This window comes from Vidua macroura, chromosome 20 (genome assembly GCF_024509145.1).
Source record: "Vidua macroura isolate BioBank_ID:100142 chromosome 20, ASM2450914v1, whole genome shotgun sequence".
NCBI lineage: Eukaryota > Metazoa > Chordata > Aves > Passeriformes > Viduidae > Vidua > Vidua macroura.
In genome coordinates, this window is record NC_071590.1 from 692,599 (window position 1) to 719,799 (window position 27,201).

General features: G+C 52.2%; 2 protein-coding genes across 2 annotated transcripts in view; both read right to left on the reverse strand.

Moving 5' to 3' along the window:
• Positions 1-518: 518 nt before the first annotated feature.
• SUPT4H1 (SPT4 homolog, DSIF elongation factor subunit) lies at positions 519-3,173 on the reverse strand. Its single transcript, XM_053995919.1, has 5 exons — positions 2,957-3,173; positions 2,336-2,442; positions 2,170-2,225; positions 1,924-1,977; positions 519-910 (listed from the first exon to the last, which is right to left on the reverse strand). The coding sequence occupies exons 1-5, from the start codon at positions 3,032-3,034 to the stop codon at positions 843-845; spliced, it is 363 nt and encodes a 120-aa protein (XP_053851894.1). The 5' UTR covers positions 3,035-3,173; the 3' UTR covers positions 519-842.
• A 1,594-nt stretch (positions 3,174-4,767) lies between these two features.
• RNF43 (ring finger protein 43) overlaps positions 4,768-27,201 on the reverse strand; it is a 57,276-nt gene continuing 34,842 nt past the window's right edge. Inside the window, exons 2-9 of the mRNA XM_053995705.1 lie at positions 22,607-22,729; positions 18,207-18,281; positions 16,733-16,864; positions 16,123-16,224; positions 15,279-15,434; positions 14,677-14,779; positions 12,678-14,201; positions 4,768-6,586 (exon numbers count right to left, since the gene is read on the reverse strand). Coding sequence (XP_053851680.1) covers positions 6,543-6,586; positions 12,678-14,201; positions 14,677-14,779; positions 15,279-15,434; positions 16,123-16,224; positions 16,733-16,864; positions 18,207-18,281; positions 22,607-22,729 — 2,259 coding nt within the window. The 3' untranslated portion in view covers positions 4,768-6,542. The remainder of the gene's footprint in view (positions 6,587-12,677; positions 14,202-14,676; positions 14,780-15,278; positions 15,435-16,122; positions 16,225-16,732; positions 16,865-18,206; positions 18,282-22,606; positions 22,730-27,201) is intronic.

A 27,201-nucleotide genomic window follows, 5' to 3' on the forward strand; every position in this document is an offset into this window, starting at 1 on the left:
CAAGTGTTACAGACACTAAGCTGACACTTGTAACAGTCAGATCTGCAGAATAGGAGGCTGGGTGGGTGTTTCCACCCTTGCTCGTCCACCCCACCCATGTGCAAGACCTGGTGCTGCCTCCCAACCACACCAGCAGTGGGCTCGTCCTGCCCTGCCTGTCCTGGAGCCAAGCAACAGGCAGTGGATGGTCCTGGAAGCTCCGTCCTGCTACCCCATCCCTTGTACAGGGCCTGCAGGCCCAGGGCTCCGTGACCTCCATGTAACCAACTCCACAGGAAGCACTGGCCATCACTGTATCTGCTCCATCCAGCTGGCAGCTGCAGGTTTTCCACATGGAAGGACACCTCGTGCAGCCAGGGCAGGATCTTGCTCTCAAGGCAGGAATGTGGCCCATGGCACAAGCAGTGACAATCACAGGCTCCACAGTGTGGTATAGGCAGGGTGAGGTGAGTGTGAGCCCCCACACCTCACCACCCTGCAGTGGTGAAAACAGTGACAGAGTGACAGCTGGACCCAGCCCTGGTCAGGCAGTGGGTTTTATTGAACTATTTACACAGCTATTTCCCAAATCCCCTCTTTCCCACACCAATTGTAAAAAAGCTTGGGCATCATGATTAAACACACTTTTCCAGCTCTACTCACACCCTCCCCCCTGTCAAGGCTCAGATAAATGTCTGTGGTCTGTGGTGTGGTGGAGTCTGGAGGTACTGAGCAAAGGGAGCTGAGCCAGCACACTCCGAGTCCAGCCCCACTTCCCTACAGGATAAAGCTCAGAGGTTTTGGAGCAGTGCCCACTGCCTCTTCCACGCAGCACTGGGATCTCCAGGCAGCACAAGGGCCCTTCAGGTTTTTATGGCTGTGTCCCGAGACTTGTAGGCCACGCCACGGCTCTTCAGCTCTCGGACGATCCCTGCAGCAAGGAGACAAACACATTTCAGTCTTCTCCTGGAATGAGGAGCCCTAGGAACATCTGGTGATTCTGTCATGTAGAACTGGACAATCATCTTCATTTCACAGAATCATGGAATATCCTGAGTTGGAAGAGAGGGATGCACAAGGATCATGGGAATCCAGCCCCTGGCCCTGCACAGACACCCCAACAATCCCAGCCTGTTAATCCCTGGAAGCAGTGTGCAAACACTCCTCGAGCTCTGCCAGCCTTAGGGCTGTGACCATCCCCTGGGGAGCCTGTGCAGTGCCCCACCATCCTCTGGGGGAAGAACCTTTCCCCGATATCCCATTTAAACCCTAACCCTGGGTATTTCAGATGTGCCTGGGCTGTGTCAGAAGGCCTCAGCTTCCGGCCTCATGATGTTTCTGGCTCCTTCCCAATACAGGGCTCAGTCAGAAATAAGAAAGCTGGGATTCCAGACACAGGCATAGCTTTCACAACAGGGGTTTGGGATTCACTCCTGGGTTATGAGTCTACTCTGGGGCTACATACTGGGCAGGAACTCAGCTGGATGGATGATGCCCTTCCTACATTCCAGAGAAGAAGCAAATCCTCTGTACCCTCCACTCCATTTGTAAACACACAAATCCACCATGGCATAAGTCCTTAGTGCAGGAGGAGGGATGTGCTCACTGGGATTGCCACAACAGCACCCCATCCTGCAAAACCCTTTTCTATGAACAAAACTCCATGTTATCCTGGACCTGAATGGTTTGAGATGTGCCCACTTTCCAGAATCACTCATTAATCCCAGTTTCTCCCTCTGATAAGCAGGCTTTAGTCAGCAGTTTACAATATAAACTTCTGGCAGGTGCAGTGCTGAACCCTGAAACTCCCTCTCCAGTCCAGCAGGTGACTCCTCGCAGTCCCCTTTGCTGATCGTATCACACCTTTGCTGATCCCATCACCCACATGGCATGTTCCCTGTGCAGTGTTCAGAGCCCCAAACCCTGACTCCATCACACAGGTACCTTGGGGCAGGCGGCCAGTCACAGACACTGCATAGACACCTGGCTTGAAGGTACCTGCAGGAAATAAAACCCCAAGTTATCCCACATGGACCAGCCAAGCAAGTGGGAATCCTCAACCTGTGCAGATGTCCCCTCACTGGGGGGCGGGGGGGGGGGGCAGAACCCCTTCCACAGCCCAACCAGCAGTTCCCACTGCCCCTGAGAAGGGTTTGCAGAGAAAGGATCTCCAGCTCCCAGATTACTCACTGATCCGCTGCCACTTGGAGACCCAGCTGTCCTCAGGGCTCATCATGGTGATGATCCTGCAGGAGGGATGGCAGTGAGGGGATGTCTCCTGGCTGGGTGACCCCACAGTGCCACTTCAGTGTCCCCAGGCTCCTGGGGGACTGCGTCCAGGCCCAGCCCCACTCACCCATCAAAGGAGGAGCTGGTGCAGTCATAGACCATCTCACGGTTGCCCTTCATCTGCAGATACGTTTCGCAGTTGTCACAGCCATCGTACTCGAACTGGTCGATGGTCTAAGGGAAGACGGGTGTCAGAGACTGGGACCAGCTGGGAGCCGGGTGGCCGCAGGGCTGGGAAAAGGGAGGAAACCCCGAGAAGGAGGATTCAGGGCCAGGACCGGGGCAGACAGAAAGTGCTCAGACGGAAAGAGGCTGCAGGAGGCAGGGGAGGGAGAGAGGCCCGGGCGTCAAAGGGCCGTGGCAGGAGCGGGGAGGCCGGGCCGGGGTCGGAAGGTCCAGGCCGGGGAGGGGGGCCTGGGCCGGGACAAGGAGGGCCGATCGGGCGGGGAAAGGGCCGGGAAGGGCAGAAAGGCTCGGGCCGGGGCCGAGAGGAAATAGAGCCAGCGCAGGGAAGGGTCGGGGTCGGGGAGGCCCGAGCCGACGTGAGGGGGCTGGGCCAGAGAGTGCCGTGGCCGGGGAGAAGGGCCCGGTAGGGGCTGCAAGGCTTAGGCCGGGCGGAGGAAGGTCCGGAGCCGGCGGGGAGCAGTCCCTGTGCCGGCCCCTGTCCCTGTCCCCTTGCCGGTCCCACCTTGACGAGGGAGCAGAGCAGGCAGGCGCGCAGGTGCCGCAAGTCCTTGGGGACGGTCTCCAGCGAGATCGCGGCCATCGCTGCGTGGGTCTCATTCTGCGACTGCGCCGCGGCCCCGGACCCGCCCCGGCCCCGGATCCACCCCGGGAACGGGAACGGGAACGAGAACGGGAACGGACCCGCCCCGGCCCCGGATCCACGCCGGGAACGGGAACGGGAACGGACCCGCCCCGGCCCCGGATCCACCCCGGGATCGGGAACGAGAATGAGAACAGGAACGAGAACGGATCCACCCCGGCCCCGGATCCACCCCGGGAACGGATCCGCCCCGGGATCGGGAACGAGAACGGGAACGGACCCGCCCCGGCCCCGGATTCAACCCCGGGAACGGGAACGAGAACGGCTCCGAGCTCGCCCCGGCCCTGGATCCGCCCCGGCCCGAGCGGGCGCGGCGGGCGGGGGCTCTGTCACGGCCGGGCCCTGGATCCCGGGATCCCTCCCCGCGGGCTCCTCCGCCAGCGCAGCCCCACGCACAAAGAACAAACGCAGGCAGCAGACGGGTACATGGATAAATATATTAGTAAATAAATATATTTCTGAGCACATCAGCATATTCACACATCTTTGTGTTTATCGGACATAAATACACAGTTTTGCATACATATAAAACGTATTCTTTTTTTTTTTTTTTCTGTGTGTGGCCTTTTTTTTTTTTTTTTTCCTGGGTCATAATTTATTCCCAAACCCCGAGAACCAGGATAGACTCAGCAAAAAAAAAAAAAAAAAAAAAAAAAAAAAAAAAAAAAAATCCACAAAAAACAAACGAAACAAAGAGCAACAACAAAACGAACCGATATTCACATTTCCAAAGGATCTGAAGGATTTGTGCAGGAGGGGAGTTATCCAGCCAGCCCGACCACATGCCCAGTTCACGGGGTCAGAGCTCCTGGGAACGGGGTCCCAGCAGAAGGACTGGACCTTCCGTTTGGATAGAGGGAGCTTGGGATGCCCTGGCTTCCATCAGTTTTTGGCTGTGACTTGGCATGCAAAGAAGGAAAATGAGCTCTGCATCACTGCAGGAATGCTGGAGAAATTCCATGGTGGAGCCCACAGGCACCAAGCACTCAAAAGCATCACCCAGAAGCAAGAGGCAAAGAACTGTGAGGAACCACTCCCTATTTTCTCAGATACTGCTTCTTCCCTCCCAGGCAGCCAAGGATAGTCATCCATCTACTGAAGAGGATCTTTCAAACCCAGGTTCCCAGACAGTTCCTCCCTCTCCTCCCCCTGAGCCCCCACCGAGGCAGACCTGCACTCCAGCATTTCCTACGTGAACAGGAGCAGCAGCATAAGGTCAGGGAAGGGAGGCACCTGGAAGCAGGCGCTGCCCTGGCAGCCTGGTAATACTGCAGTGGGGAGTGGAAAGGGTGCAGCTTTCCCAAAGAAGCTTGTGGCTCACAAATTCTGAGCCATGGAATTCCCTCTTTCCACAATTCCCTCTTCTGTTGGGAATAAGGAGGCAAAGAGAGGACTTTAGAGCTGCACTTGTTCTTTTGAGCAGTGAAGTGCATCCCTGGAGGCTCTCTGCCTTCCTGACTCCTCAAAAAAGCAAGTGGGAGCACCCTGACTTCATGACCCTCCCCCTCTGTTAAGCCTCTGAGCCCTCCAGGATGGTCAAGGACACAGGGAGCTGGTTCAGACAAGCCACAGACCAGGAGCACGAGAAGCTGAATGGGATGAATCCAGACCCGCTCCTGGATTTTTCCTCTAGTTTAAGACCAACTTCACAGGAGAAAACTCTCTGAGCTTGCACTGTAGGACAAACAAGAGCCTGGAAAGGTCTGAATTTAATTCTGCTGGGTTCTTTGATGAAAGATATTCAGCTCTTCCCTAGGCTGAAAGGTCCCACAGGGGCCTGGTCACAAGGAGACAAGGAATGAGCACTACAAGGGGATAATGCTGGGTTTAAAACAGTGCTATTGGCTGATCACTTGACTGTCAGGGACTGATTAGCAGCTGGGAAAAAGATGCCTTTTTCGAGGATTAAGGGCAGCAAACCCCGTAAAAAGCCCACCAACAAAGGAAGGCAAAGGATTATCCTGAACTGGGACTGCATCACCAGAGTGCTCTCTTGAGAAGCTGCTGCTTTAAAGGAAGACACAGGAAGCTTTACTGAGCAGATGAGAAAGTCTGTCCCTACATCAAGTTTCAAATTGTTAAGAGTTGTCTTTAGCTCCAGTGTTGTATCCTCACCAATGCTTCCTTGTGCTTGGAGGCACTTGGTGCCACAGAAACGTGCACTTCACATGGGAATCTGGCTGATTCTTTGGCCTGACTGATCATTTAGGGCAGTGAACCTGATGGGAATTCTCTGCTGTTTGAAAGCTGCACGGGTTCTGTATTTTTTAATTTGGCAGGTTTTATTTTGCTTGAATGTCTGCAAGTTATGAGATGTAGGAAATAAGAACCAGTGACATTCAGAAAACCCCAAAATATTCATAAATGCGGGGAGTGGGAACGTAATAAACTAGAGCCTGATGATTTCTCAAGTTTTCTCCCTGAATCATCAAAATGTTGGAAAAGACAGAAAAATCCTTTTGAAGGATTTCAGGAGTCTCAGAATATGAAGTTAAGGCTGGGTGATGGATAGGGCCCTGCTCTGCATTTATTATGGAGGCTTTTGCTGGGAATATTTGCTGTGTATTGGGGCAATGAGAGGAAGGAGAGAAGCAGGAGCCATGTGAAATCCAGGATTTTGTATTACTCCTCTGATGGGGACATCTAAGATATGTTTGAAATATGCTCTTAACAGGGCTGGCCATGACAGCTATTTGAGGGTAAGTGTAGGAATTAGGGGGTGAGTGATAGACTTTGTTTGCATTGCCAGATGAGAGGGTGGATTCTTTGCAATGGAAAGAGCCTGACCCAGCTCCTTCCCAGAAATGCTGATGTCCCTGTGTCTTCCCCTCTCCTGCTGCTGGCAGTCAGTGGCCGAGACGGTGTCAGCTGAGGGACATTGAGGTGACCAAGTGATGAGAGCACTTGGTTTCCACTGAAGTCAGAAGCAGCACCTTGCAGGGCAGCCCTGTGAGCGGTGAGATGGAGAATAGCTTGATCCTGTGTCTGAAATAAGCATGGAAAAGTTCATTGAAGAAATCTGACTTTTGACCTAAGTGAGGAAATGAAGTCAGGAGCTACCAGGCCACAGAAAGTAATTTCTGCAGCTTTTGGTCTCGAAGGCTTGTTTATTTTTGCAGCATTTAGCAAAACCTTCTGTGGCATGAACATGCCAAAATAGCAGCTTGCACTCACTCGGTGAGCTCTCCCTGGGAGCCCTGCCCAGCTTGGAGCGGTGCCACGCAATGACGAGGGGCTGCCTGTGCCTCCAGAGGAGATGGGCCCAGAGGGCAGGGCTCTGTCTGTGTGATTGTCAGGGCATGGGGACGTGTCAGGAGACCACGAGTGGCCCGTTGCTCTTGCCAGTCTGTGTCTCAGCAGGACAGGGCTGGGCAGAGTCAGATGTGAGAAGCTCCATCAACATCTGTGTCCACTCCAACTCCCAGTGAGCAAACAAGCCAGTGTTTTATTAAACTGAGTGTTCATGGACATCCTGGACCTCCTCTTCAGATCCTGCATTCAAAGAAAAGGAGAAAGAAAAGTGTCAGCTACACCTGGCTGAACATTCCCAGGCTCTGCAGCGGCTGGGGCCTTGACCCTGCAATCCAGAGAATAGATGCTGCAGGAAAAACCACTAAGTGGTTTTAAAAGCTACTAAAAAAGCCACTAAGCCACTGAAACAGGCTCCCCAGGGAATGGTCCCAGCCTCGAGGCTGCCAGAGCTCCAGGAGCGTTTGAACAACGCTCCCAGGGATGCATGCGCAGGCTGGGATTGTTGTAGCGTCCTGGGCAGGGCCAGGAACTGGACTGGATGATCCTTGTGGGTCCCTTCCAATTCAGAATATTGCATGATTCTAGGAAGTTTCTCTCAGTTTTTCAGAGGGAACTTTCTGGCCACCTCCCAGCCAGTTTATTCCTCTAAGGTGAAGTACAATAAAATCTTAAGACATCAAGCTACTCCTTATATATTTCAGAGGAGGCAGGCTAAGGGCACCCTAGGATTCACATCACTGCTAGGTATTTGCTTTTGAGGCTTTTTAATGTTTGCTCTTTGTGAAAATCTGTACAGCTGATTTAAAAATTATTAGGAACAGAAAATAACACCAATTCATATCTCACAGAGCCAGGGGGCAACAGAAACTCCAGGCAGTAAGAGCAGAGAGCAGTGATGCAAGACAGGAACGACACATGTTCCACAGTGTTCAAGAGGTTGCACAAATTGCTTCTGAGCCCAGCTCAGGCCCAGGCTCTTGCCAGCCCCTTCTGCCTGGAGAATTATTGATAGGCAGGTGCTGAGCAGTTTAGTTGGAACCATCCAACAAAAGGGCTGCCTAAGAAGGTGCACCCAAGTCACTGCTCCAGACAGCCCTTTTCTCTCCAAGTCACTGCCTGTTGTCACACACACCACAGTCCCTTCCCAGATGTCTCTCAAGCCTGCCCAGAACTCTTACACAAGGTCAGCATAGCCCAGCAAAGGCATACAGGCATTATTCTTCCTATCTCCCTTTTTCGGAATGTTTCTGAGATCAAAGGGAAGAAATGCCCTCTTAGAGATTCATCGAGGGCAATTTAAAACAGCTTTTCAGAACAGTCATAACAAATTCTTGTTGGTTATATATCACCAGCTGTAGGAGCACAGCCTTGAAAATTAAATATGTAGGAAGAAAACAAACAAATGAGATTCTGCTTGGAAAACCGTAGCTAATCAATGTGGGAAAATGAATGCACATGGTGTTATACATTTACACATGTGTGCAAGCATGGCCATAGTACCTGAAGACGGAGTTTCAGCATCTCTTGCATTTGTGACTGGAGTCACAAGTATGTGGAATAAGCCATTTCCAACTGCTTTCCTTGTCACCAGCTTATGTGCAACCCAAAAAGAGACTGTCCAGCTTCAAGCCCTCTGTGTTCACATGCCTTCAGTCTCAGCATTACTAAAATATTTTCTGAAAGCTGTGCCTGCATAAGTGTCCCCTGCTTGTGCTAAGAAAAGATCATGAACTGGGAGAGGTGGGGGAACCTTGGCTGGTGGACTGGCCATGGCAGGGCAACAACCTGGAGCACACCTTTATGACCCCACAGAAATCATGTTCTTTGGTTGTTAGGTTTTAAAGGTGGTCTTTTTTTTTCCCTCTAAACCCTTCCCCCCTCCCTAGTAAGGTTAAAAGAAAGATGTGGCAGAAAAAGAGACTCAGGATGAGCAGGAAGGAGAAGAGGGGGAGGATGTCGAGAGCTCTGCAGGAGGTGAGCTTTCCCAGGGAGAGAAATCAAGAGATTTCATCAGCCTGTGCTGGAGCAATGTGGCTGTTCTGGGACGCTTCCCAGGTGTGCCAGGGTGATTCAGGAAACCATCCAGCTGGAATTCACTGCCAGCTGTCTGTCTTCCTTTAAGAGGATCCATCAGCATTGCTCCAGGATTGATTCTCCAGGGACACAACTCCCAGGTGTGGTCTTTCCCAGGCAACGGAAGAGTCAGGGATGCACCTTCACGCAAAGCCCGCGAAGAACGGCTGATAGAGGTGCTCAAGGAAGAGGCATAAACTCCAAGATCATGCAAGGCTCTTTGGGATCATCCACAGCGTTATTCCCTGCGATGCCAGTGCATGGCACTGCCTGCACAAGTGGAATTTCTCCAGGGGCTGTGGACCAATATTCAGCCTCACCTGGCAGCTGGGCGAGGTTAGTATACACCTGGAGGGTGCTGCATCCCACAGGAGCACCAGCAGCTTCTGGAAGCCCTGGTTTAGGAACTTCCTGAGCCAGAGGGTGGATTTGCATCTCTGCATTTGCTACTTCTTGATCTGGGCTCTCAAAACCATTTTACTTCTGGCATCTAAATCCCGGGGGCAACCAGCACCAGTTTCACTACACACCATGTGTTGCCTTTTGGGTGTTTTAAAGCTTCTGGTTCCCATTTGATGCCATCAATTACTTTGTTCTAAGTACTCTCTTGTCTGCCTTCTCCTCTGCTCTCCTTATTCCATATCCTCTCTTCCATATCCTCGGCTAATCACTTTTTCCCCACATGAAAGTCTCACTATTCTTTCTATTTTCTCAGAAAAAAACATTGCTGGGATTGTACCAGATACATTTCTGCCCTTCTTCCAAGGGGGCAGAAATTATTTTCCTTTCTTTTTCCACCCTTTTTGGTGATCAGGAGCTGTGAGATCACCACAGGCGTACACAGCTGCATAAAGGCACTTTCTGCTTGTTCCACATAGTTCTCAGCCAGCTAATGATAATGATAATAAATAACAACAATAATAATAACAATAACGTTGTGATTTTTACTTAAAAGTGGCTCTACTTATGTGTGGCATTTTGTGCTAATTACAGGGGATTTCACCCCTGAACAGCTCAACAGCTCAGCAGCAGGAGATCCTCCTGTAACACTCTGTATCCAGTTTTAATGCTTGACATCCTGATGGATTTTATATGTTATACACTTTGCTATCTCCTCTCCTTGTCCAGGATATTTATGAGCTTGCTGAAAGGTTCATACAGTTGCAGAACTCCACTTTTCTCCTTCTCTGAGTAATTCCCCTCCACTAAGTCTGATCTGCACTCTTGTCTCCTTTTTCAGTGAGTTATTCACCTGTGGGAGCACCTTCCCTTTTATCCTTTCAGAGCTTCCTTCCCCTAAAAGATCTGCCAGGTGTTATCTCTCCCTACAGAAACTGGGTTGCCTCCTCCCCTGGTTTTCACATTCAGCCATGTGCCTACAAGTCAGACCCTGTATTTGAATTTTTAACAATTTGCTTGGCTGGAAAGTCAGGCTCATCGTTCTGTGGCTTCAGCTATTTCCAGCTGATATTGCCCTCAGCTCTTCCTCCTCGGTCTGAGCATGGATAAGACTGCAGTCCACATTCAGGATTTATCAGCTGTGTGCTTGAGCCCTGCAGGATGCCCAGTGGGTAATCTGTACCCCTGGCAATTTGTTACTCTCCACTATATTTCAGAAGTGCTCAAACTGGTGATTTGATTCAAGAGGGATTCTGCCCCCCCTGCCCTGAATGGAGCAGTGCCAGGTGAGAACCTCCCCGAGCATCCCCCGTGGTGATCACTAATGCAATAAAGGCAGTTTGCTCTTCTGCACTGCACTTACAGCCCCTGAATATCCCTCAGACTTGTGTTACTCCCTAGATCTGAAGAACCCCAGGCAGTCTTGTCCCTTCCAGTGCAGCTGAAAACGTTTGCATTAATAGTCTGCTTTACACAACCTGTTCACAGCAATATTTCCTGGCCCATCTCTCCATGGCTCTGTACTTCACTTGGCATCCAGCTCTGTTCTGATTTCCTTCTCCAGTCACACCTTGGCTTTGGAACAGCAGTTTCCAAGTGCCCTCTCTGCCCTGCTGCTTGACCAGCCCTTTTCTGGGGTTGTAAATGATCCCTGTGCCCAAAAACATCTTTTGACTGCTTATTTTAGCAATATTCTCATAAGGCTCTCCTGTCTATGTAGGCTCCTCTTTGCAGCCTGTGCTGATGCAGTGTTATAACCCTAATGCCACCCTCCTTCTACTCGGGGGCAATTGGGGATTTTTGTGTCACTCGTCACTGGACTTCACACTCTTCTTAGTGCAGTGTCTCTCCCTTGCCACCAGAACAGACACAGCTTCCCTCTCTGTAATTTCACCTAGGAATTACAGGGTCCCACTGTTTGCTATTCTTTTAAACTGGGTTTCTGAAAAGTTTATGTCAAAACTTTAATTTAAAGCTGGGCTTTCTAATTCATCCACTCTTGTATTTTCAGCCTTATGCCATTTAGCTGGAGGCAGAGATGCATTTTTCCTTGGTCTCGTTGTCTGTGTTTCATGTCCTGTTTGCATGGGACTGTCTACTGAGATTGTTCTTTGCTCTTTTTTACTTCTCTATTGATCTATATCTTTCCCAAGATAAAGAACCAATGTGATTATAATTCAGAGGTTGTGTTATGTCAACCAATGTTTTCAGCTTGGTGGCTTTTCTGCATAAGCCCTGCACAAGCTCTATGCTCTGTCCTCTGCTCTTAATAAAGTTAAATCCTGAATCGGTGTAGTCTCTCAATCTTGCAAGGGAATTCTGACTCGTTGGGTGGCCCTGAAAGCATCCATAGAAGCTGCTGCAGTAAACAGACACAGATTCACAGCACTTTCAGACACACTGGTCCTTATACCTGCTGGAATGGGGAGGGAAGAGGGCATGAAGGCTTGGTGTGCTTGGCAAAGCAGCTGGCACTGGCTCTGGTGGGGGTCGAGGGTCATCAGGAGGTGGGCACAGACTGGGGCCACTGGCACCATTTCCAAAGACACAGAAGCATCCCAGCATGGACCTTGCAATGCCTAGCACCCTGTGTTAGGTGCACAGACTCCTGCTTTTTGAGCCCTTCCAGGTTCATTTGGCAGCTCAAAGCAAGCCCTGAGCAGCCTGCCCTGAGCCAGGAGGGCTCTCTCCATGTGGGGTACCCTGGGAGGGCATCGGCACTCAGAGCTCCCTGCAACCAGAGACATCTCTGCCCTGATGCCTCCTTATCTCTCCAAACACCAGCATCCCTCCAGGCCTTGGAAGAACCTCCCTATCACCTATCTGCAGTGTCAGGCACTTCTGCACCTGGGAAAAATATCTGTTCCTGGGAGTCTGGGAGGCCAGAATGCTGCAGAAAGCCAGGACCATGCCCATCCAGCCTCCCCTGCCCCGCTGCCTCCACAGCACCGGGAGCCTGGGCGTGGGGTGGGACTGGATAGACAAGCACTGGGAGGAAGTTATTATCTCTGTGGCACAATGGGCACAGTGAGTCACAAGTTTATGGCCAGTGTTTTAACAGAAATTAGACAGCCAGATCTGTGTTTGGTACCTAAATCAAAAGGATTTGCCCGAGGACCTGCAATGAGTCAGTGGCAGGGCGAGGAATGGAGCCAGGCTCTGCTCCCAGCCAGCACCTGTCCCTGCTGACTCGCAGGTTGCTGCCTTCAGAGGACCTGAGAGAGCAAGACCTGGGAGCTAAACTCAGGTTCTTTCAAAGACACTCGTCTCAAAGGCATTTCCCTCTCTTTGTGAGAGAGTGCAGCAGTTAGGGCCAAACTTTAATTACATCTGATTTCCAAAAGACTCTAAAAAGCAACTCCCACGCAACAGAGGCAGGTGAGAAATGAGGGATGTGCAAATCGAGCAACTCAATTAGTCTGTTCTACTACCCCGGGCCACACACACTTCCTTTCTCACTGATTCCAGTTAGCTGGGCTTGGCTAAAACAACTGGAGCCCAAAACGCCTTAATGATAACAACTCTGCCAGTAAGACACCCAAGACTGCTGCAAAGACACTGAAAAAAGTGGCCCCACTCCTTCCTTTGGGAGATATTCCAGCTGCTAGAGATGTTTAATTAAAATTAGCCACCTTATTTCTCAGTTGTAGTACTTCAGGGTTTGGTGCACTCTTTAACACACTTGTTCATCTTTCAGGCCACCACCCTCACAGGTGAGCTCTGGAATGCTCCTGCAGTCAGTGCTCCTGTAGGAAAACCCATCAGGAAGGGACCAGGTGTCCTGGCAGCTGGAGTTCCTTCAGCAAACTCCCTCCTCATTCACCTGCTTGCTGCCAGGAAAGGCAAAGGCCAGACTTACCCTGACCACCCTGCTGAGATGGGCAGTGAAGACGAACACTCAGACTGTGTCTGGGGGTGCATGTCCCTGAGAAATCTGCAGGAACTGAGTGGTTTCTCTCCTGTCCTGACAACCCCTCCTCCTGCTTCCTCAGCTCAGAGCTGGACTGTGGCACTAAACATTTCCAGAGCGGCCGGGAGCTGCTGGGCAGGGGAGCGCTTGGGATCAGGGGCTGGGCTTCGGGAGAGCAGCGGTAGCCAGTGGGATGGCCGGGAGGAAGGTGAGTGTGGCAGGCTCTGGGCTCGGCCGAGTCCTTGGGCAGGAGAGCGGGGTCGGGCTCCAGGTGACACTTTCTTTTCCTTCGGTGATGCCTGCTCTGTAAGCTGTGTCTGGGGGTTGGTGGGACAGGTGCTGTGCCAGCTGCTCCCAATTGTCTGTTGGCATCTACACTGAAGTCCAGCCTGTTTGAAGAAGTGGAGGGGGCGTGAGGGGGCTCCTGGCCTTCCTGGGGACAGGCTGGCTGGCCTGCTGGAGCTGCCTCCTGCAGCACAGCACTGCTTTCCAGAGGCTGCTGAGAGTGATGGCTTTTCGCAGTCCTCTTTTGTGTCCGAGCACTGTGGAAGGTAACCTTGGCCCCAGAATACCGGGATTTGCGCTGCCTGGGCCCCTGACCGGCCCGCCCAGGGGAACACTCTGTGTCCTGCCTGTAGTGGTGGTGCTGGTGGTGGTGGTAGTGGATGTGGCTGAGCACCTGCGGCTTGGCCGGAGCAGCCCCCCCGGGCACCATCAGGTCCAAGGACCGGGGCCGCCTCTCCCTGGGCGGCCGCAGATGCTCCTGGCCGTGGTCTGTGGTGGGGCCCTCGGAGCTGCAGTACACGAAGGGATCATAGTCACTGCTGAGGGAGCTGCGGAATGTGGAGCAGCTGCCGTGGATGCCCTGCAGGCTGACGTCCGTGCAGTTCAACATGGAGTCACTGGAGGAGCCGTGGCAGGGCCCGGAGCTGGAGTCACTGCCCGGCCCGTCAGCCAGGTACCCGCTGTGCTCCGTGAGATAGCTCTCTCCAGAGCCACTGCTGTTGTGCTGGTGCCCGTGGCTAAGCCCTCGGCGCAGGGTGGGCACACGGTGCTGCTTCTGTGCCACGACTGCCTTGGGTGCCAGACAGGGAGGCTGAGGCTGAAGGGGACATGTCCTGTGAGGTGCCAGCGCCTGCCCGCATGCAGAGGGATTGGGGTGCTGCTGCCCCAGCAAGCCTGGGGCCAGCGGGGCCACGTGGCCACAGGCCAGCAGGGAGGTGGCTGGTCTGTAGGGCATGTAGTGGATGGTGCCAAAATCCAGCTGGGAGAGCTCTGGAGAGTGGAAGAAGGGGTTGCCGTGGGCTGGCTCTGGGGGAAAGCTCCTGAGGTTCCTCTGAGGATATGCTTGGGGGAGGTGGTAAAGGGCATGTCCCGGATGCTGGCGGAAAAGGTGGAGTCGCCGCCCAGGCTCCATTTCCTGAGGGACCAGCCTGGAGCTGGCAGCCATGGCCTGGTCCTCCGAGTCTCTGGCTGTGGAGAAAGAAGGGAGTATACAGCACACATCCCACAGCCCAGAAGGGAGTATCCAGCATGTCCCTCAGCCCAGCTGCAGCAACCCCAGCACTGATGCTCCACTGCCCTCCCACCGTGGCCCCACGTCCCACCCATACTCTGCAACTCCTCGCTGCCACCACCAAACTAACCTGATGGTCCTGCACACCCTTCCTGCTGCCATGACCCCCAGATCCCACCTTCCCTTCCCCACAGGTCCCAGGACTGGAATCCCTCCTCTTGGTGCAGGTCCCAGCCCAAGCCCAGCACCTCGCTGTACCCTGGTTGGGCTTACAGGCAAGGGACTCCTCTCTGTGCACACAGTCCCCTGTCCACTCTGTGCACATGGACACGAGGACCTGCTGATCCATCTCCCAAGAGTAACTGGAGCTCCTGTGCACAATCTTGCACCCAACCCTGTCCTCAACCAGGAAATGCTGTGTCTGAGCCCTACCAAGAATATTGAACATGCAAAGTGGACATGTGTGGTGTTGCTGCAGCCAAGGGTCAACACATTCCCGATGGAACTCGTGGGAGCACGAGATGATCCGCAGTTCCTAGAAAGAAGTGGAGAGGAGGAGGATGAGCAATGAGAACCATTTTTCAAGACCTGGATGGGTCCTTCTTGATGGAAGTGAGCTTTGAAGGACAGACAGATGTCTAACAGTGAGGGATCTGCAGCCCAATTGTGCATGGAGGAGGCTGTGGAGCACCTCTGGTCCTGCTCTGTGAACATCCAGAGTGGTGCAAGCCCTTGGGAATAGGGAGATTTCAGGCTGGGTGCTCTGAAGCAGCAAATCCAATTTTACCCTATTTCAACATGGGCATTTTACCCCACAGCCACAGCTGGAGACCTGCCTGGAGACATGACTTCAGCAGAGGCTTTATAGCCCAGGGGCAGGCACACCTCCGTGGATGCAGTCCCTTTCCAGCACTCAGGAGTTCAGAAGGAAGCATCTCACAGGCCTCCAGCTCCTGCCATGCTCAGCTCCCACTGCTGACGCCCCTACCTGCGAAGCCAGAGCCATGAGTGCAGCAGTCCTGCCCAAACCCTACCTGGCCCTCGCTGAACTCCTCGAGGCAGATGGCACAGACCGGGGCGGAGCTGCAGCTGCTGGCTGAGTCCCAGCGCGGGGCCGGCCGTGCCCGGGGCTGGTAGCGCCGTGTGGCCAGTTGCCCGATGGCCTGCAGGGTCTGCTGCTGCACCGAGTCCTGCAGAGACAGACGGGCCTTGAGGAGAGGTTCAGCCTTACTCTGCCCTCCCATATTCAAAATGGCATTATCAGAAATTTGGGGATGATAACCTATCTGCAGAGGTGACTTTCTGTCTAAGCTGACTCCACCAGAGTCGGCTTTGTCACCAGCAGGAGAAATCTGGCCCTAGACATTCAAATCACTCAGCAGTGCTGAATTTTTGATCCCTAAAGGACTGTCTCTCTATAGGACAAATGAGATAGTCTCAAATATGGAAATACATCTGACTCTGGGAAGATGATTATTTAATTTGTTAATTTCTATTAAGAATACTAAATCACACAATCACAGAATTGAGGAATGGCTTTGATTAGAAGGGACTTTAAAGCTCATCTTATTCCACTCTCCTGCCATGGGCAGGGACATCTTCCACTACCCCAGGTTGCTCCAAGTCCCATCCAACCTGGCCTTGGACACTTCCAGGGTTCCAGGGCCAGCCACAGCTGCTCTGGGCACCCTGTGCCAGGACCTCACCATCCTCACAGGGAAGAATTTCTTCCCACATCGAATCTAAATCTCTCCTCTTAGTTTAAAACTATTCTCCCTGTCCTATCACTATCTGCCATTTCCCCTCCCAAAAGGAGTCTGTTCCAGCTTTTCCTGTATTCCTGTTTGCTCAGACACATCTGGTGTACAAGATCCCTACCTGAGTCCTGTTCAGCTGGCACTTTGTGCGGACAACAAAAATCAAAATGATGACAACCACAGTGCTGACCACTGTGAGAAGAATCCACACGTCGTAGTCTGGCTGTTGGATAAAACGGGACAGAAATTACTCTTGTGTGGAAATTACTCTTGGTGGGAGTTAGAGGCTAGGGGAATCTCCATCTCTTCTGGACCATCAGTCTTGGGAAATATCATCCTTGGCCAAGCTCCACCTCTTTGTTCTTTACAGGTAAAAGAAAAAATGGTTCGCTCTTTTCTGCACATCCATACAAGAATAGAGTATCTCTGTCTTGCAGCATCTCAGCTCCCTTGAGACCATGGTCTAAGGCAGCACATGATGAGAAAATCAAGGCTTGGTCTTACTTGAAGACAGAGAATACCCTTGCCTCACTCATGATGTTAAAGCAAAAAAAAAAAACTAAGCTGAAAGTGCTTTTGAGCCTTTACTTGCAGCAAGTCTGAATGCTAAAGACAACTCCTGCAACAGGCTGTGATCTCCATCCCTGAGGAGGAAAGCTCAGCCTCTCTGGGAAAGGCTAGCAGGCTGGGAGGGAGGATACAGGAGGCAGTGGGAATCACGTGTCTCTCACCCAAGCTGGTGGCTCCTTGACCTCTATCTTCACGTGGGCCTCTCTGTTCTTGTTCACAACGCCCATGAGGAGCTCAGCGTCATGGCCCCTGATTAGGACCACAGGCTGGCTCAGGCCTCTGGGCTTCCTCAGCTGCAAAGAAACAGAGTGAGGGCTGATCCAGAACAGCCTGAAACAAGGACGATCCCAGCCCCCCAGACACGTCCATTCCTCATGATGCTTCTTGTAACACTTCGGAGACTGACTGCTCCCTCAAGTTTACATGATCCCTCTATAATGAATCAGATGTAAGCTTCTCTTTTATCAATTTTCCAGCATGGATTTCTTAATTTTCCCTGCTGGTGACTCCTCATGCTTGGTGTCTCTTGAGCTTCTTTCAAGCCCCTGTGCAAAAGCTCTTGGTCCCTCCTCTTCCCTGTGAAAGTGCCAACAGCACTGCCAAGTGCTGCCTTCACCACAGAAATGCTTCCTCTGCTCTGGACCCATCCAGTTCCCCTGCTCCCTAAGGACATTCTGCTTTCTGTTTGTCACACCGGCAGTCTTCCACTGTGATCCAGGCAGCATAGCACAGGCTGGCTCAGCAAGTGTCCGAGCCTGCTCTCCTCCAGACTGACTTGGATCAGGGTGGCCATCAGACCCAGTAACCCCTTCCCGTACCCTGGGGGAATCCAGAGGTCAGTGGACAGGGATGGAGATGTGAATGGAGGTGCAGATGGTCAAGAAAACCATGGAGGCAAGGCCGAAGGCTCTGAGTTGTTGATAGGATCTGATGCTCTTGGCTTTTGTGTACCAAATGGGAAAGCTGGAAAAGTGGGATCCAAGGCTCGGGGTAGGGATCAGAGACTGGGATCTGAGCAACCTCAGCATCACCTCATGGACCTGCTTTTGCTGCTGTGTTTCTCTGGCACAAGAAATTAAGATGTAAGTGCATGAAAAAGCCACGAGGGATGGATCCAGCAAGGAATCCAAAGCTTGGATGAGGTCAGGCACCAGCTCCCCTGTCTGTTCCCTACCTAAAACTGGATGTTTTTCATATCCCTGGATTATCTGGATGGGGAATTGATTCCCTTCCAGAGATGACAACAGTGCTGGGGAAAGGGACCCTTGGAGGCGTCCTAACCAAGGTTAAACCTGCATGAACAGCAAAGCAGTTGCTTGCTGTTGGCTTGGAAACTTGAGAAATCACCTTTCCTGAGGTACACTGGGCTGTCTGGACTATGTGGGATGGGGAAATTTATGACTTCCCAAGAGGAAGCATCCAGCTCCTCACAGAAGAGTTTGATTGACCAGACAGTGTCTTTTAAGAGCACGGATGTGCCATGGAAACTGTCTGTGTAGGGTAAGAGCCAACAGTCAACACCAGCAGCATCCTCCTGGGACCTCCCACTGGTGGCTGGGGGGTCCTGCCCTGAGCACATTTCGGGATGGGACAGGAGCACTGTGTTTTAGCTGAGGGTATCACTGGGGTCTGTACCTGATCAGCAGCACTTTCATCATCGGTGATGTCAAAAAGGATCGCACGGGCTCCACGCTCCCCTGCCAGCTTTGCCTGTCCAAAACAACAGAACTTCAGTGGACATTTTGTACTGTACCCTGTGTCCACACCTGCCATCGGATCCATGTCTGCCTTCTGGGCTCTTCCCAGGAGAAAGCACCTGTTTGGACTGAGGAAACCATTCCTCCCTCAGTTCCTGACTTGTGTTGGGCTGCAGTGCCTGCACTTGCCAGAGCCCTGCGGCTCATGGGTGGTTTCTTCCTAAAGTTGTGGAGGTGAACTACTTGGTGGCATCGCAGTCACAGCAACACATAGACCTAACCATTCCCCAGCTGTCCGCGTGCCAGCTGCTCCCTTGTTTCAGAGCTGGATTTGCTGGGGAGGGATGTGCAGCCCCGTTAGCCCTGCTGACCTCCAGGACAGCAGAAACTCCCACAGGTCCCCTGTCACCTGGCAGCACCAGGGCTATCAGAGGGCCTGACTCCCACTCACGCTGCTCTCCCTGCTTCCCCCTGCTCATTGGGCAGAAGCCCACGTGGAGCCAGGGCTGCAGGTCTGCTCTAGGATTAGCTCGATGGCTTTCCCAGAGGGAAGGGACAGCTCAGAGACCCACCCAGCTGAGCGCACATGCCACCCCGATGAGGTAACCAGCCAGGAGCTCGAGAGTCACCCACCTCCTCCCAGGCAGCCCCTGGAGCCCTCCGGGCGGGCAGAGGCAGCCCCGGGAGATGGAAGGAGAGCTGGGCTGGGCCGGGGCAGCTCAGGCAGAGCCCTTTGATCCGCGGTCCCCAGTGCCGAGCAAACAGGAGCAGCACTGCCAAAGCCGGCTGGGGCCGTGGGGCACCGGCTCCATCCCTATTCCTGGGTCACCTCGGCGAGGAGCAGTGGGGCCCTGGTCTGGGTACAGGGATGGGAATGGAGCCGCAGATGGTTGGCAACAGGCAGAGGTGGAGGCTCTGAGCTGCTGATGGGATTTAACACTCATAGAGAAGCTGGAAAAGTGGGATCAAGGCTCGGGACTAGGATCAGAGACTGGGGTCCTGCCTGGGATTGAAGGAACCCCAGTGTTTGCCAGCACTTTCAGGGGAAGAGGACTTTCAGGGAGTGAATTCCATCTGATAGTCAGGCTTTGATGAACAACAAACAGCTCTACAATGATTTTACCCTGCTAAAGACACTGACTATGGGGCAATGAACAACTGAGACTGGACAAGTGACTTTTCCCAATATCCTTCTGACTCCTGTTGCAAAGGATACAACTTCTGGTGACCAGGGGCAGGGCCCAGGGAACGGCTGGAGCTGTGCCAGGGAGGTTTAGGGTGGATTTCAGGGAAAGGTTCTTCCCCCAGAGGGTGCTGGGCAGTGCCCAGGCTCCCCAGGGAATGGGCACAGCCTCGAGGCTGCCAGAGTTACGGGAGAGTTTGGACACTGCTGCCAGGGATGCCCAGGCTGGGATTGTTGGGGTGTCTGTGCAGGGCCAGGGCCTGGACTGGATGATCCTTGGGGTTCCTTTCCAACTCAAGATATTCTGTAATCCAGTTCAAGCCTTTCACAATTTGCTTGATACAGTAATTTTCTCAGTGTTAGCTGTCTTTGCGCTGTATCTCTTCAGCCACATGGCACAGCTGAACTCCCTCTTTTAGGACTGAAACACTTCTGGTGCAAATAGGTATTTACAGGATGATTTTGGAGGTCTCAGCAGTCTGACAACCAGGCTTGCAATCACTGGTTCACTCAGAAATAATAAAAAATAAGCCCCCTAAGAAATTTACAAATTATGATCAGAAAGAACAATGAATCACTTTGAATTGATTTCAGAGGTCCTTTCCATGCCTTCCTCTCCTCTAATACTTTTCCTGCTGGTTTTAGCTTTGGAAGCTGAAGCAGTGACAGAATTTAGGAAGCAGGGAAGTGCCTCAGGTGGCTGGTGGAGTTCTCCTCGTGCTGGGCTGGCCAGGGCTGTCCATGTGCAGGGCTTGGCTGGGTGACAGCTGAAGCAGAGCTTGTGATAACACTGCACATGGCTATTTTTATCATCATTGATACAGCCCTGCAATTCCACATACAAAGCTCTGCCCCAAGACACACTTGCCAGGAAAACAAGGTTCCAGCTCCAGTCAGCACCAGCCACATCCCACAGCTACACCCCTGCTCCAGAGGAGGAGTGTGGTCCTGGGAGTTTGAGGAAGAGACCTCAGCATCCCTGCCCATGGCAGCGACTTAGGATGCGATGATCTTTTAAGGTCCCTTCCAGTCCCAACCTTTTTGTGATTCTCTGATCTGTAGGATATTAGAGTAGGGAGCTTGGCAGAGGCTTCAGGAGGATGGAGAAGCAGACAGGGAGGAATTGCAGGGGATGGAGGATCCATGATGCAAGGCAGGGCCCAGGGATGTCGCCAGCTTAAGGAGCATCTGCTCTATTCTGTGGCTGCACTACTCCTGTTTATGGGAGAAGAACTGTGAGCCTCCCTTGGTGAGATTTTAGAGTAGGAACACCTGCAGGACTGCAACTGCTGTCATGCACAGCTGGATGTCAAAATCCAGTGCTGGACCTGGCTCTGGTAACAGAGTAGTGATGACTGATGGCCAGTGAACTCAGTCTACCAGGTGAACTGAGGGTTTGTTTGCTTTGGGGGGTTTAGGAGTCCTGGAGAAGGGATCCAGGTGGATGAGCAGAGTGCAGCAATGCACCATGTCGTGTCCCCCTCATGCCAACCTTCCTCAGCTGATCCTTGGACTCGGTAACACACTCGTACTGCCAGTGCTGTGATCTGAGTCTCAAAGATGAAGGACAAAACTAGTGAAACAGAATCCCAGAATGGTTTGGGCTGCAAGGGACCTTAAAGCTCATCTCATTCCACCCCCTGTTATGGTCAGGGACACCTTCCACTAGACCAGATTGCTCTAAGCTCCATCCAACATGGCCTAAGTTTTGAAACCTTTTAACATTCTGAAATGGAAGATGGGCCTTTGCAGCTGCTTCATCCTCCTGCTCATGATCCTCCACAGCAGCTGCACTAACCAAACATCCTGGGGCATCCTGGCACCACCAGCATGTGATGGGTACGTCTGGATGGACATGGGAGAGCTGGAGGCACCTGCCCAGCCCTTTTTCTTGTGTCTTGTGTCACAAGCTGCCCAGGTGGGCCCAGGCCATTTTCCAGGTGTAGGGGAAACGGTCAGCAGGTTGACAGCTCCATCACACTGGCTCATGCCAACATGTGGTACCAGCTCCAGAGCAGCAGCATCCCAAATTTGGGCTGGGCAACCCAGGAAGGGATAGGTACTGCTGCCTGTCTGCCTGTGCAGCCAGGGGGAACCAGCCCTGGGACGGCAAATCCACCATGGCATCACATCCCTTTCCTTACTTTTGATGCCACAGCCTCCATGAAAAAACCCTGCTGTGAAGGAGCAAAAACTGGGTACAAGTTTTGCCTGCTTTCTTCAGCTGAGCTGCAGGGAACATGGAAAAGGACCCTATCTCCGTCCCCACCACGTCCCCACCAGCAGGAAGACGGCAACAGGGTGCCTTCATCAGGGTGCCAGGTGATTTCATCACCTGAAGGCAATCCAGGTAAAGCCAAGAGGAGCTGAACAAGGGGGTTTTCATGCTTGTACAACACTTGCACAAGCATGAAAATAGCCCCACATTTGGTAGAGAGACAATCAAAAGAAAAAGTCAATGTCATCCTTATCCATGCAACTTAATCAGAATCACAAAGATTTTAAGGCTTAAAATGACCCTTGTTTCTACCTGACTTCCTTATTACCAGAGAATTGGACCACTGACCTCGGCTTTTGGCACAGGAAGTGCTGTTTCACTGAGGTGCCTGATCCAAAGACCTCTGAGATCTCCCAGGGCATGAACTGTTAACAAGTCATGACCCACCACTAGTTCAGCTGGTCTGCATTTATCTCACTGCTCAGCACTGACTCTTCCCGTGCCTCATCCAGTGAAGTACTGCAGCATTATTTTTGGAAACAGAGCCACAGAAGATGTTTTCTGTGTCCATGTTTTCCCATAGGCCAGAGAACATAGAGAAACACAAATCACACAGAGCAAGAAGCAACATGAGGCTGTAAAACAGGAGGGGCACAAGGCTACTGGGCAGCAAAGAGTGTGGGATGTTGGGTAAGGTCTGACCATCCCAGAGCTGCCAGTCAGACAGTCCAAAAGGTCAAGGGATGGGTGTTTGGGATGGCTGGCACAGCATCTCTCCCAAAGGACCCCTTCTGCCAAGGACCATGCTCTGTCCTTGTCCTTTTCTCTCCTCCTCAACAGCTCTTTCCTACCTTGCTGCCTCCTCCTCTTCTTTTCTTTGCTGTACCACGGGTTTCACTTCCCAGGCTGATGCTATTTCAGGCATTTTTGCACTTACCTTGTTGGCCAGGGACAGGCAGGGGTTGGGATCCCGATCCGGCTGTTCCAGCTTGACGATGGTGATGAATCCCGATTCCGTGTGTTCATCCTCGCTGGTGTTGCACAGGGATAGTGGGTGGGACTGTGGGACAAAAGCAAGGGGAAACTCAGATCCTGGGGCTCAGCACTGCAAAGGGGGCTCAACCCCACCCTGCAACTCTCTGGACCTGCCCAGAGGTGTAGGACCCCCTGTTGCTGGGTGTCACCCTAACACTGCTACATCCCATGGCCCTGCCCGAGCCAGTGAGGCTTTGAATGACACAAAAGAACAGCCACTGCCCAAGCTGGGTGTCACCCCAGCCACTGCAACCACCACCCAGAGCCTGGCTGGACTCTGGAGCTGGAGACAACAGTTTATGGCCTCCAGCTGCGCCCCACTGACCCCTCTGCACTGGGCTTCCCAGGAAGTTGGCTGGCAGACAATCCCCTCAATCCTAGGGTTATACCCATTAGAAAAGTGCCAGGAATGCTGCTGGCAGTCACAGGGAGGCTTTTTGCTGCCCGTGCAGTGATACAACCCAGCACCAATCCCACATCCACAAGCACCCAGCACTGCAAAGTTGGGAGGCACCACAAAGCCACAGAGCTGCTTTTGGTAGCACCAAGTCTTGGGCATCAAAACAAAAACAGATCTAACAAAACCATGAAAGTAAATTAAAATTATCAAATCCTAGGATGATAGCATGGAGACCAACGAGTTCAAATGCCTAGTGCAAATGTCCGTGGCTGTGAGTTTGCACCCAACTCCTAATCATGTCTGGAACTGCTTAAAACCAAAGTAAAAGCTGAAATATTTCATATTTCACTGAAATTTGTAATATTTTAAAGTAAAAGTTTGTGTCCTTTTGTCAAAACCCTGGTATAGTGGAAGGTGTCCCTGCCCATAGCAGTGGGGACAACTGGATGATCCTTAAGGTCCCTTCCAACCCAAACCATTCTGGGATGCTAGAAGTTAGATTTCAGAGTACAGGATATCAGATAGAGTGCAATTGTACCAAGCCAAGCACCACAAACTCTAGAAATCCAGGTTTTCAGGGAAGCAATTGATCTGTTATAGCTTGGAGCAGACAGGGAAGCTCCCAAAAAGCCCCTGCTCCCTTGGAGCACTGAGCTGCTGCCTTGACCAACACCGACACAGCATCCAAGTACCCATGATCCGCTGGATTCACCCAGAATGGCATCGCTTTGTGCTCTGCTTGCCTGGCTGGGAGCTGGGGTTAAGATGTGATCATGGCTTTGGGTTAATATGTGCTTGTCACAGCCACAAAAAAAAACACCAAACAGGAAATGCGGAGCGTATCTCAGGATAGCTCCAACAACTCAGAGGGACCCCACCCGAGCCTTCCCCGGGCTGCTCCTGGAGCCTGGGGGAGCTGGGAAGGACCTTGGAGCTGTGTCCGACCCTGGCTGTGACACTCACGGGGCAGCGATAGTCCTGTGTGCTGAGCTCGGAACAGCCTCTCTGTGACCAGGATTGCTGGGGCTGATCCCAGCATTAGGGTGGGCAGGCCCTGGCACAGGCTGCTCAGAGAAGCTGTGCCTGCCCCTGGATCCCAGGAAGTGTCCAAGGCCAGGCTGGATGGGACTTGGAGAGACCTGGGACAGTGGATGTTGTCCCTGCCCATGGCAGGGGGCGGAACAAGATGAGCTTTAAGGTCTGTTCCAACCCAGGCCATTCCATGATTAATGATGAACACCAGGAATATGAGCAATGGGCCAAGCTGCTGCACCTCCAAATGTGTATGGGGAGCATATGGAAAATGCTGGCAGCTGCTCTGGAGCAAGATCCAGATTATAAATCTGGAGAAGACCTGCTGGTACCTGCACCTGAGACCCTTCCCACACGGGCAGCTGTCCATGGAGCTGAGGCAGAGTAGTGGACCCTCATTATTCTGTGCTGGGTGCCTCACAGACATGGATTAGGCTGGAGGCTGAGCCCAGGAGCCTTCTCAGCATCCTGCAATGCCCAGGGGCAGCTCAGGGACATTCCTGGGGCAAGGACACAAGCACCATCCACCAAAGCCACACAGTCCACTCGTCTCTGCTCCAGAGACCTCTTCCCTCTCCTCCCCTCAGCTCCTTCTTCTGTTTGTTGCTGTACAGGCAACTCCTCCAGCAGCAGCACAGCAGCAAGACATGGCTCTTACTTTCTTCATCCTGCAACAGCATTTCTTGGCATTCCCACTGCCCCGTCCTGGTATTATGAATGAGGAATTCTGGCTGCACACTGTGCTTACAGGACAAGTGCAGACTCGAAAAATAATCTAAGGATGATGTGGAAAAACAAATATTATGAGACTTCTCGGTGCAGAGGACTCGTGCCCCATGCATGGCTGCGGCTGCAGAGTGAGGATCCTTTGCTCCCTTCCTGGGTCTGTAGCTGCAGATGGGCTCCCAGGCAGGGCATCCCCCTCTCTGCTGGGCTGGGCACCTCTGCAGCACCACGGGGCCACAGCTCCTTATGGACCCTTATCTGATCTAGGAGACAACAAAATCCCACTGCTGGAGAGAGGGGTATGTTCATACCCAAAATCAGAGAGGTTTCATACATGCTGCCTAAATCCCATCACACTCCTGTGCCAGCACTGCCCACTCCCAGGGGCTCCCAGTCAGCAGAGGGACCGCAGGGGTTATTATGCTGTTCCAGCTAGGGCTCCCTGGTGGAACACACATTGCTGTTCTGCCAGATCCTTCTCCCAGGACAATCCCTGCCTGGCTCTGTGCTCAAGGATCCCAGCGGTAGGCTAGGATCAGCTGACAGGGTTTGGACCCACTCTTGGGTGATTCAGCCCTGCAGCTCTGTCCACACTCCGGCCCTGGTAAGACACTGTCAACCTGTGACCCCTGGCTTTGTCACTCCATCTGTCTCTGTCACCACATCCCTCCTGTCACACCTTCGGAGAAGACACAGAGCTCCTCCTCATCCCTATCTTCTCGATATAACCTTTTTGGTTTCTTGTTTCCTTACCTTATGGCTTCTCTTTATTTTCTACCTTTTCTGTCCACAGTACCACTCCTAATATACTGAAGTTCACACCAGCATGAATCACAGGTTGCACTGAGCAGCAGAAACGTGGGGAAAGGTCCTGGGGAATCAGACATGAAGAGGTGCACAATTCCCACTTGGGAGCTTCATGTAGAAAACAGGAGGAAAAAAGGTGACTCTGAGAGGTCATCTAGCCCACTTTGCTGCCTGAAGGCAGGATTAGCCAGACCTAAAACATTCCTCTGAGACACTTGCTCAACCTGTTTTTTCAAGACCTCCAAAAAGGGAGACTCCTCTCTCACTCCAGGACTCCCTTCTCCTCCACATCAGAAAGTGTATTGCAGTGCCTCACTGGAGTCGGTTTTGCTCCAGCCTGAGCCTATTAATTCTCACTGAATCAACCATGCCCCTGGAAAAGAGATTATTTGTGCTTTTTTTTTTTTTTCTTCCCCAGGGAGCCTTTAAACATTTCTGTTTCCCTTTCTGTTCACCCAGGAGTCCTGAGGGACAAGGGCTGAAAAAGGACATGGAGAAAATCCTCAGTTTTCTCTGTAAGGGAACTCAGAGCACTTCCCACGCTTTCTTCATGGAGGAGGAATCAAAATCTGATCTGATATGAAGTGGCAGAAGAAATGGTATAACCAACCCATAGGATTGACATGGAAAAGACAGGAAGAGAACAGGACAGGAGAGTGTTCACCAAAGGGCTTGAGAAAAATCCTGGACTGAACTCTTCACTACATTGACCACAATCCCAGAAAAACTGCAGGCAGCAAATACCAAAATGCATTTGAAGGAGTCAAGAGCAATGCAGGGAATGGCAGATTGATAATGCTGATGTCCCTGCTAAAAGAAAAGCCAGGTTAAAAAAACAGGCTAACGAAGAGAAGGGAAGAACTAACAGAGCTTTGGAAAAGGAAAGGGATGGTTCACAGAGCCACAGGGTTCCTCAAAGCAGTCAGTGAGTGTGGGACTAAAGGTAGTTCCATGAATGGCAGACTCTGGTGTCTCCTCTCCTGTTCTTCTGCAAGGTCAAGGGTATGGAAGACAATGGAATATTGTGCAGTACTGCCCAGGCAAAAGGACTTTGGACATGGGCCTGAAGCAATAGAACAAGGGGGAATAGGTCCCCACTGCCAGAGGGCAGGGATGGATGGGATATTGGGAAGGAATTGTTCCCTGGGAGGGTGGGCAGGCCCTGGCACAGGGTGCCCAGAGCAGCTGTGGCTGCCCCTGCATCCCTGGCAGTGTCCAAGGCCAGGCTGGACGGGGCTTGGAGCACCCTGAGATGTCCCTGCCCATGGCAGGGGGTGGGATGAGATGGGCTTTAAGATCCTTTCCAATCCTAACCATTCCATGGTTCTATGATCTTCAGGACTAAAAAGAGAAGAAAGCGGGGCAGCCCTTACAATGAACTCACCAGGACAGTCCCAAGGCAATTTGGGTTGTCCAAATATTCACAAGCCACATGGAAAATGAGAGGGACGGTGAAACGACCGAACTCTTCAGTAAGACGTAAAAATCCAACTTGGTAAAAGTATTATTAAAACTGACTAGCAAAGGATCTC